The 12,004-nt window shown below is 40.5% G+C and overlaps 1 protein-coding gene across 1 annotated transcript in view; it reads right to left on the bottom strand.

The window, feature by feature from the left end:
- dock2 (dedicator of cytokinesis 2) overlaps positions 1-12,004 on the bottom strand; it is an 85,530-nt gene that overhangs the window by 50,614 nt on the left and 22,912 nt on the right. The window contains exons 23-24 of the mRNA XM_029511893.1: positions 11,899-11,969; positions 10,056-10,162 (exon numbers count right to left, since the gene is read on the bottom strand). Of these exons, the coding sequence (XP_029367753.1) occupies positions 10,056-10,162; positions 11,899-11,969 (178 nt within the window). The remainder of the gene's footprint in view (positions 1-10,055; positions 10,163-11,898; positions 11,970-12,004) is intronic.

Genomic DNA, 12,004 nt, shown 5'->3' with positions numbered 1-12,004 from the left:
TTTACTGTGTCAGGAGCCAGGAATAATGAAAACATCACCACAACAGCAAGTTTCAAGGTCTACGCCGGTCCCGACCCTGTATGAATATGCAGGAGCAATACATTTACCGACGCTCAACTCACTGCACACTAAGTGGCACGAGGACAGAAACGCATTTGTGAGGTCACACACTGATGTTGCACGAGGAGGCTTGGCTCTAATTCATCCCAATGGTGTTCTATCGGGTTGAGGACAGGACTCAAGTTCCAGTCAAGTTCACCCACACCAAACTCTCTCATCCATGTCTGTATGGACTTTGTTTGGTGCACAGTCATGTTGGAAAAGGAAGGGACCGTCCCCAAACTGTTCCCACAAAGTTGGGGACATGGAATTGTCCAAAATCTCTTGGTATGCCACGATGCCATTCGGTATATGGTATGGTATGTACAGTAAGAGATTCTGGACAATTGGACTTTTTTGGTCCATAATGTACAATCATGGATAAGAGAGTTTGGTGCGAGACAACGCAGATGAGTGAATACCTTTGGCAATAGTGTATTTTCAGCGATTGGAGTAGCGACGGAAAAACAAAACTTGGTCTCACACGTTTTCGAAGAGACCATTTACTTTGACAGCTTGTATGTGTGTAGTTTAAATACCTTTAATTTAGTCAGCAGCTGCTGCTTGTCATATAATTCAGGAAACATATAGGAAAACACGAGGAGCCGAACAGCTTTCTATCCTCTGGCATCTTTCTCGTGTTCAGGATATGCCAGGTTGTTACATACTCTGTTTTGGGTTTACTTAGATTCTCTTCTCTGGAGCTGCTGAACGTGAGCATCAAACAAGATTGAGTCTTCAGACTGTGAATGGTAGTCATCCGTCACCGATGTGGAACAGTTCCTTTAACTTTGCAGATTTTTCTCAGTTCCTTGCCTGGCCTTGAATAACATCTAGAATGTTAATATCTACTGTACAGCTTCAGCCTGAATGGTAGTTTTCGCTCGCCTTTGAACTTCAACATGCTCCTGAGGGCTTTGAGTCGTGTAAGAACACCTGCTACAGTGGTGTGTGGCTTTCAGGTCTAGGTCATTCTCTAAGAAGGCAATGCAAGAAGGCAAGGTAATTCAGTGAATTAAAGTTCCTCTGCACTGCACCTGCGCTGACTGTACACCCCAATGCCAGTCAGAAAATGTCTGTATTTGTATCAACAGAGGGATATGTGGGGGGGGGGGGGCATTCTTTGCAAAAATAACAGTTCTCTTCCCTTCCAAAAACAAATGCTGCCTCATCATAATATTCCTTCTTGGACCAATAAATATTGTCCTTCATATATTGCAGTCGGAGCTAACTAAGGTCACTTTCTGACTGAGTCAAAATAAAAACTTTCAGTACTATCATACTTGCTGAGTAGCTCGTCTGTATAAAGTGTTTTATTAGAACTAAATCCAAACTCATCTGGGTAAAAAGCAACGCTTTAAAGGCAAAATACAAATGACACCCAAACACGCCGTAGAACTGATATTACTATTACTAGATGTTACTAGTCCTTACTGTCTTTCACCTCTTATTTTTGATTCACCGTCATTTTTTTCAATTTTTTAACAAATTTTTAAACAAATTTTTAAACAAATTTTTTTTCGTGGTCACCCTTTTTTCATTTTCTGAAATGTTAATTTTCTCCATTAAAATCTTTTGACTGAAGTTTTCCATCATGTATTTCTTTTGACCATAAAGACTCTGGCTGTTCCCTCCCTCAGCAGGTAAATTATACTGCCAATTATATTCTGCATATTTTGATCCATCAGCAATTTTCTGATCCAGCCATTCAACAGTTGCGTGTTACCTCATGTTATATACATATAATGTAGTCTAAATAAATATGAAACAGTTGAGTACGTGCCGGAGCATCTCACTCAGAACTTCTTATTGGGCTGTATACAAATGCTGCATCCTCTGTAATGAATTGGCTGAGTTTTACCCCACTCATGGCCCTAATCCCATCGCTTTAAACCATTTTTGCAGAGGTCTGTTTGGTGGAGCTTTGTAGCAAAGCAGCCTAAGAGGAGAGGTTCACAAAGGACAATATGACATATATATAAAAAAATAAATAAATAAACAAACAAACATAAAACGTACAAGCTGTTGGATAAGCGCAACATATAAACAGAAACTCATCATTTGCTTTGCAAACTTGTTTTTCTATTTTGCGTTTTCTGTGCAATTTAGTTGCATGTTGTGTGTTATAGCCTGCTGTGCAATAAATCGATTCAGTCATGCTGTGGAAGAAAGCTTCACCAAGAGGCACTCACACACAAATGGAAATCAAGGTCTCAAGGCAAAACATCAGAATGCATTTTAACTTTTTCTCATCTAGCTTTCGATGTGTAGAGATGTTAAAAAAATAAAATAAAATAAATAATAAAAAAAAAAAAAAACAACAACTGAAAAATACACAGGTGTTTGCACGTGCCACACAGTATATTCAACACAATGCTTGAGCTACTCATCTATATTCCAATTCAAAATGTGTATTTATTCTGGATGTAATCTCAGCCTTTGATTATTAATACCAATGCGTGTCTCTGTGCCGAAGTGTGAATGGTCCTTTTTGTGTCTGACTTGGGTGTTTCATCACTATTTGATGTATGAGAGCTGGAATCGCTTTGTGTCTGTACGGGTGTGTGGGTGTGTTTGGGTTACCAAGTTTGTAAGAGTATATTGCTGCCAGTGCTGGCAAGCCACCACACAGACAGCAGCTTCGATGGCTCAGCAGCCAGCTCATCCCTTCTCTGTTCCAATTTTTCCCTTTTGACAGCCAAGCACAATAAACATAGCAGATGATAATGAGATGCAATCTCACTTTCTAAGACACATGTAAAGCTATCATCACATGGTGTCTACCTCTTTGCCTCAATCCCTCACTTTGTTTGGTTGCCGCCAAATTCTTTTGGGAAAGCAGCGTGTTAGAAAAGATGAGGAGGATAATGAGGAGGTTTGGAGATGCAATGACAACTAAATCTCCTTCGCCGAGAGGAGGTTGGGACGAAGCCAACTGTCTCCCTGCTCGCTGAAGACTAAATGTCTCTCTCAGCAGGTTTTTTCATTTTTCCATGTCACTGTGGGTGTCTTCTCTCATCCCCCTCCTCCCATTTTTTATTTGTCTTTATTTGCTTACCTCCCTCCTCGCTCCATTTTTACACTCCATCTGTCATAATGATCACCATCGAATGATTTTTGTTTTTGGTTAATAATGGCTGATTCTCCCTCCTGAATAAGTATATTTGATATGTATTGTGCAAAAAAAGAAGGAAAGACACCAAAATGCATAAAATGCTTGTATCAGTGCTCTCTCGAGTGTGCAGGCCAATAAGTTTTAGATGATAGATTTCATTGGTGGCTGATGGTGATATACAGAGGCAATGATCTTTCAAAGTGCATTTTTCACTGTGAGTCCTGCCATGATGCTAATAAAACCTGAGAACAAATGCTGTCAGCAAAAGCAAAGAAAACACAATCACAGCAAAGGGTGCCGTCTTTACTATTACTGCTCTTCCTCATGTATTTCTTTCTATAGCACATGCACACAAAAACAAAGCTAAATTTGCAGAAGATATTGCAAATAGCACTGGGCATGTTTTATATGTCAGCCACCAAAACAAAAGTTTTTGCAAAGGCAACAAACTCAAAACTACTGATACTCAGATTGTCCCTTGTTTGTTTGTTCGCTTGTTTTCTGTTTTAAGACGAGGCTAAATCACGACATATTCATTTCTCCCTCTTTCAAGCAGAGTGAAAATGGTCTTTCTTTCTTTCCACCTGTCTTAGTCACTCTCTGAGTCACCCACTAATTACCAGGCCTCATCTCTGCCTTCCTCCTCCGCTCCATCTTTCATATTAAGGCTAAATTGATTGACCAATTAGTCTGTCAGTAGTACTAGTTTGTCTGTACAGTGTTTTGATCAATTTGACCATGGCAAATCAATGGCAGATGAATGCCTTGTGGGCAACCATTTCTCAGCTCTGAGTGATGTGCAGACTCTTCTCTATTAGGAGAATAATACATCACAAAGCTGTTGTCAGTGGTTAAGATTGTATCTCAGCACAGCTTTTATATCCTTTTTGTAATTATCCAGATTTAATACTCTGCAAATACTCTGTATATACTTTTGTAATTCCATCATCTGTAATCAACACAAATGTTGTTGTCTTAACATTTACAATGGCACGCACTTCACCTGCTACAATTGCTGTTGTATAATGACCCACAGTCCCAAAGGAGATCATTAAGATTTACACCATCACAGAAATGCTTCTGTCTCTTGTTAACATTAAAACATCTATACCAAACAAATTAATAGCTAAGTGTGTTGATATGCCATCTATTACATCCCTCCTCTGTCCTTGTCTGCATTCATTTTCCAATGAGATCTTCCCACAGAAAAAAAGCATGGACTGAATATAAATGAGTCGGAGGCATCTCATCTCACACAGGCATTTTCCGAAATGACGGAACTCCGTTCACTTTGTCCCATTAGTATCATCCATCCCTCTTATCGTCCTCTGTTTTATCCACAACCCCCCAAACCAAATCTCTGAATGAGAGCAGCTCTCTCTCATTAACCTTCTGGAGCCGCCATCCAGCAATTCAACAGTCAGGACAGCTATTTTAAGTTGAGAACAACCGTTAAAAAAAAATCATTTGTGGCAGACAGCTAATGTGTTTTCAAGCATCACAGAAGCTTGCAAACACACTCACTGACACAACTGCTTGGATTTACATTCATAGTTCTCTGACAGCTACAGCAACGATCTTTACTGGGTGTTTATGAGCATGATCTCACTCCATTTACAACCAATGTGACATAATCCTTAATGTAATGTAACATGAGCTAAAGTGATGTAGCATTTCATGAAATAGTAGGAGGAGGAGAGGAGGAGAGGATCGCAATAAAGAATTATACTTTTCTGCACAAGTATCAGAGTGGAGCACAACAGAGAAAAGCACTTTGAGACAGCCTGAGGGGACATGGCAGCTGTGTGGCTATTACGGTTTTTTATGAAGAACATGCCTGCCTCTTAATATGTCCATATAACTAAGGATGAAGCATATGGGCACAAGGACACTTCATGGACCATCAAGCAGCCTGCTACACATACATGTAAACTCACACGCACACACTTGAACACACTGAGCCGCACTGAAAGTGAAAGTGTTGAATTTATACTCAACCAGTCGCTTTTAGAATTGCTAGAAGAGATACACAACATCAAACAGAGATCTCTTATGCTCCATGCAACACTTGTTAATCCCCAGGGCAGCCTTCACACATGCATCGAACATCGCCTTTGCACTAGCAACAACACGTTTTTAAAAAAAATGTTCTTGTCTAAATGAACTTTGATTTGAAGTAAGATATTAACACAGATCAACAACCCAATCGTTATGGCTTCATAGCGATAGCTTTGTCGTATATTACTTTGCTTTGAAATCACTTGCAGAAAACCTTCACTTGCATTATAACTGGGGACCAAAGTGATGCCACTAATGCTGATTGGTAGAGAGTGTGCGCAAAACCGAGATCACTCAGGACTGATTAAATCCTGACGATAATAACTGTACAATACATCACTCATCCATAATGATCAAGCACTGACATGCATCTGTTAAACCATCGCAGCAGGGGAAGTGTATGTGTGAGTAATGTCAACAATACTGTATAATGCCTCGCTGTTAAATGCAAGCAATCTAAGTAATGACCTTCTGGCTGTTTATATGGATTGATATGAATATTAAAAAAATACCCCCCAAAATGTGGCTGCTGAGGACAGGCAGGAATTTTTTCATATTTTCTGTGTCATGGGTTTGTTTTGGCACGACAAATCTAGCTGTAACAATTGATCTTACAACAGCATTACCCTAGAGCACATGGGGCTTCCCTTAATCTGTGTAATATGTACTACAAGACAGGCGACATGAATAGGGTCTATTCTCCAGCTGTACAGATGGAGGATGAAAAATGGCAGCCTGCTAGAGAAGATATAAGGGGTTAGAGGATTGAATAAGGGACTTTCACCAGCTTTGGGAAATGAGTGGGCAAACAAAATGACAAACTCATCCCTCTATCCCTCTGCTCTTTGCTCTCACTGATCGCTCCTTTCTTTTTTTTTTTTTTATCAGTCTTGATGCACTCAATCTGTCACAATGATTGCCTGATGGCATTATAATTTGCCTAAATTGAGCTATAATGCGCCTTGTAAATGTAATTTTGTCTCTAAACCAGATTAACCCATAACACAGGATGCACATGTGTATCTCTGCATGTGTGGCCACAAGTCTGTAAATGTACAGTGTGTGTGTGTGTGTGTGTGTTTATCCAGTATGTGCTTGCCAAAACCCTTAATCCCAGGAGCGTATGCAGAATAAATCGGAATATTTTTGAGATAAGGGAAAGAACAATCCCTCAAACATTGGCCATGGGTAAAACCAGGCATCAGAAAGCCTTGCACATGGACAACAAAATTTGCATGTTGGACAAGAGGCACACAGGCACACTGTGGGCCCTGTGGGCCTCTGTGCCACACACACACACACACACACCAGGGTTGAAGAAAATTCACAAATTAAATAAAGAATAATCAAAGAATATTACATGTAGGTATATAAGAACCTTACATAATAAATAGTAGCTAAGAAATACCACATAGCCTTTGACAGTGAGGACATCCCATAAACTCCTATGCTAAGCGTGGAAGAAAAGGACTGAGGGACAAACATATCCAGCTTCAACCAAATTTACAAAATTAGCTAAAAATATCTGATTAAAGTTGCTGCATTACACACAGTAGATAAACTCCATATCAATCAGACTTTCATACTACTATTGACCTTTGAAAAGAATAGTTCAGATGTTTTTTCAAATGGTTTTCATAACGCAGATTTTGAAAATATACAATGATTTGTAAGATTGTTCGTCATGTTCATGTGTCAAACATGAGCAGGGAAGTGGTCAACTGTGTTACAGTGACACACACAATGCACAATTGTCATCCAAACTCTCCCACACTGTCTGCAGCCTGACACTTTTCCCTTGAGAAGCAGACTGGCATGCCACAGATAGGTAGGCTGTTAAATATGTATGGCTTGCGGTGATACCGGAGGCCATTAGCCATTACAAATATAGAATTTAGTTTGCTGCATATTTCAGCCTCCTGGATGAATGGCACTATAGCGTGCAACGCCCCTGATTAGCATCCCAATGCTAAAATGCATCTCAATTACACAAAGTGTCAGCCCTAATTTAGTTAAGCAAGGTTGGAGATGGAATGGACAAATGTGTAAATGGCAGAATAAATAAATACGCTCTGTGCTGGATGTTGGGGAAAGAGGGGGGGGCTACATGTCACTGACCAACAGCATGCAGGTTGGCTAATAGATTCGGTGTGAGCAGGTCTTACACCTTAATCACTTCAGGAATATTCAATAGGGAAACAAGGCAAGTCTCTCCATCTTCTCGACACGCTTATTTTTTTTCCCCCCACTTTTCCTGAGGTGCTTAGGTTTCAATCCGAGCAAACGTAGTTGTTCCTTTTCTCTCATTTTATATTTGTTTAATTGCTTGTTTGCTGTTTTTCAACCAGCCTTTTGCTGTACCCCATCTTTCTCATCCATTTACTTCCCCCTTCGCAACTGTCCCCCCTTTTACCATTGTATCATCCATCTTTTTTCTCACTTTAACATTCTCAATTCCATTTTTTTCTTTTCCAATCACACCTCCCCTCTCCTCTTTCTTGCAAATTGTTCAAATTTTCATTTTCTGTACTTGTCCTGTTTATTTTTAACTGCATGAACTGGCCACTAGCTTTCCCCACTCTCCCTTTCACTGATCATTTGAGACATTTGTCATCTTAAAAATGGCAAACATTCATGATGACAGATCCTTGTCTGCCTTAGGTGATTTGTTGCCTTTTGGCATGATGCCAACACCCCTTCTTTCTTTTTCTCTATATCTTTGTCTTTTTTTTACCTGTTTTCTTCATTATTCTCTGTCTCTCTCTCTCCCTCTCGTCTTCACTACCTTCATTGCTTTCCTTGCTCTCTCCCTCCCTGGTGACAGAAGGTGAGTCTAAGCATGTTGACAGCCAGCCAGAGGACTGGGCCTGTCGTTTCAGACCCTGGGGAATCAATCATTGGAGCCAGGATCAATACCAAAGCACCGTATCCTGGGTCGGCAACGGACTTGGCTGGCAGGGACTGACTGATGAGAGAACCCATTGCTACATTGCGCAAAAACAATATTCCAGCCAGTGCACATACCTATTAATGCATGCACTGCAGCACAGACACTGAAATGGTGAAATACACTCACATTCAGATACAGTATCATCAGTCACTTTGAAACTGATACATCCAAATGTGTTTGCAGGTTGAGTCTGAAAATGCATTCATGCACACATGAACAGTGCGGACGACGTGAACTGAATCTGTCTAGCAGAGCCGAGAATGCATCCAATCTCAGTCCAACACAGAACAATTTTTGGCTCCAAGTAAAACTTCAAAGCCTATTTCCATTTCTTAAGTCTGCACTGCAGACCCCCATTTATAGACCACCTCAGCCTACACAGCAGCACAACATGAGCACTATATTTTCATCATCTGTGTGATCCTCTGCATCAGAAACCAGCACTTCTAAACCCACTAGAAGTAAATCAGACAACTATAATAGTTCTGAAAGCAGGGGATGGACTCAGATTGGTGAGGAGTGTGTGATCATTGATGTGTAGTGCACTGTGACAACACCACATACTGCAGATACAATTCATGTGCTTCTAGTAATTATGCCAAATCTTGTGAAAATAATTTAAAAGCAGAACAGACATACTGTGAAAAGTGACACATTAATGGCAGTGAAGCTGCAGCGTTTGGAAAACACTTCCCGACTTATCCGACATTAAGCGACAATGCATTCTCTCTTTTGCTACGCAAGTTCACAGGTGTCACATGTGACATTAATATGGATTAAACATATCCTTTCTACATTCAGCACCAATAGCTCATGAGGTGTGAGCAGTGCACACAATCTTCTGTTTGTATTAAGGTTGATGGAGATGTTCAGTCAGGGGGAAGGGGGAATGTCAACAACCCAAGGGCAAATTAAAACCATCAGATGACTAACAAATGTGTTTAGGTCCATGCCATTTTTGCCTCAAGAGAGTTTATGTGAAGCTGAAGTGATCATTTCCATCAGTGGATGTGGGAGCACATCAATACAATATGATTAATTTGCTGATTGTAATAACATAGTGTCTAACTCAGGTCCATAGCATTGATTGCGATGTTAGTGGAGAAGAACATAGCACTTGTAATTGGATATTACAGCAACGCCATCAAATATTCATGTTATTTTCTTATCTAAACAAAACAAAACAAAACAAAAAAAAAAAAACCCTGAGGAAGAGCAGCATACTAAAACATAAATATCCATGTCCTCTTCATTTGAATGCTAACCAATGCAGCAGACCTTTTCTAAGGCAAGGGGCATATTTACCTTTTTAATCTCATAAGAACCAAACATAAAAATATAAGCATTTAAACATAAACATAATACAAGTTAATATTTTAAATTGAAAGATTGCCATTACGCAACTTGTTAGGCCAAGTCAATTGCATACAAATGACATTGACTTGACTTCCATGTGCAGGTAAATTTCAGAATGCATAAAGATCATTATGCTCTTTAACAATTTGGCGGACACAAATACTTAACTTGATTGCCCCACAGGGAATGGTACATTACACTGGCAGTATAAGCAGCGCTTTTTCCACTGTGGTGTGTCAACATAAAACCGTCAACGCGAACGTCACCCATACTAGTGGGAGGAGCCGTCTCCTGAGTCCTGTTGCTTGGCTACAATTACACACTATATCATAGACCTTTTAAGTTAAAAGAAACTAATGCTGTGCAGGATTTCACACAGAAAGGGATGTGCACATCTGCAATGGGTTTTCACACAGCCGTTAAGTCGACTATTAGTTCTCTCACCACTGAGGCCTATAACTGGAAAAATGTGCACACCTTGTCTCTGGAAGAGCTGGCTGCTGACAATTTCAGTCATGGAGAGCACCTTCTGTTTCTGCAGTTTCTCAGGTGGGATGCAGGAATAGAAGTCATGCAGGAGTTGACTGGGGAGAGAAAGCAAAGGGCAGGTGAACTAAAATATATGTACTTTATTGAAAATGTACTCAATAAATACTCTAGTAATGTTTTAGTGTGTCCACATTATTTCTGACGCAGTGTAACTGATTTAAGGTTTCTCTTTGTGGGTCATGCTTGAAATATAAAGTTTACTACATTATTATGGAACCACATAAAGCAATGTTTGCATCAAAGTGTACACACATTAACAGAGCAGTAAATGCCACAATAAAATAAAGAAGCCAAAGTGAAAACATGCTTTAATGAAGACGGGTTTGACACACCCCCCGCCCCAAATGAAATTGCAGAATAATTAAACAGGCGACTTGCAAACCCCAACATCACTTAGAAAGATTGAAAGCTCTGAACGTGGTGACTTCTCCACCTCCCTTATTTCGTCTTCCTCTCACTTTGTCCTTGTCTCCTTAAATTACGCCACATATGCTGCACTAGCAATTTCTATAATGGTATAACCGAATGAAAGATGGCACCTACTCAGAAACCCAAACACAACGGAAAAGTTTGAACTGACTTTTGATGTCCATAAGCTGGCACCAGGATGGGTTGGGTGACAGAGGCTCACTGCAGGCCTATCAGGCCTGTTAATCATCTGAGCCGAATCTAATTAAAACCCAAAATGTCATTCTATACCCCGTGGACACACAAAGGACACAGAGAGCAAATAATACACATCCATGGCTGGCAATACTTGGACTGGTACCACACTGCGGATCGCACTACAGGTGAGTTGACAAAGTGTAGGAATGTGACCATACAGGAAAGGAGACAAGACTTTGATGTCTTACTCCTGCACTGTGTGTACAGATTGCCATTCACACAGCTTGCTTTCATAAACTCCACCCAAAGCGGTTCTTTTAAGTCCAGATGACTCAGCTATGCTTGTGCTAGTCCGTGTACGCATACCTGTGTGTTGAGAAGCGCTACAGGGAGACAGTAAGGGTGAGTGAGTGTGTGTGAATGAGACAGAAAATGAATGACAGAAAGTGAGAATATGTGCACTGATTTCTAAAAATGCCCCTCAGTACCTTTCTGCTGGCGCTCGTGTGTAATTTTATTTGAGGGCGTCTGGGTGGCAGGTGTTACAGGTGACACCTTTGTGACAGCGCTCACATAAAGCCACTCAAATTACGAAATAAGCAGTTGTGCATCATTCACATAGATGGGCACACATAGCTACACATAGGTCACGGAAAGGTCAAAAGACAATTTATGAAGATGAAGGTGTTTGAAATTGACTCTGGCAAGTCTATAAAATGTTAATTAACATGTTCTTTCTAAGAAATAATAAGGTCAGTCCAAGACGATGGCTCTATATTTGCTGATGGGACGGTTCTAAGACAAATAGCGTGCTTAAAAACGCTACCAAGTGCAGAAGAATGTACACTGAGGTCACTTCCTGGACTAAACAGGAAAATGTAAGCTTGATTCGGGGTTAAGGAGTGGTTAAATAGGTCGTTTCACTGTCAGTTCACTCTGGGGCACCTGGAGTGTGTCGTCATGCAATCTCATCAGTCTGATGAGATTTTCAACACCTGATAAAGTATGTAATGTTGAACCAGGATGAAGAGCGGAGGGGACAGAAGAGTAGAGGTTATGCCACAGACCAAAGAGGAAACACTGAGCTCCCATATATCAGTGTCAGGTTCCCTGAATGAGACCGAAGAAAGGGGAATAGTGCGAGTTTGTTTCAGGCCAAGCTTACCTGAGGAGCTTAGCATCAAACACTTTTTCCACATCATGCAGGACCGTTGGCAGGTACTTCAGAGCTGCAACCTGATAACACAAATGTGCACACAAGCACGCCATGA

The sequence above is a fragment of the Echeneis naucrates genome, chromosome 10, assembly GCF_900963305.1.
Source record: "Echeneis naucrates chromosome 10, fEcheNa1.1, whole genome shotgun sequence".
NCBI lineage: Eukaryota > Metazoa > Chordata > Actinopteri > Carangiformes > Echeneidae > Echeneis > Echeneis naucrates.
The sequence above is the reverse complement of the archived record's forward strand: the minus strand, read 5'-3'. Positions and strand labels throughout refer to the sequence as shown.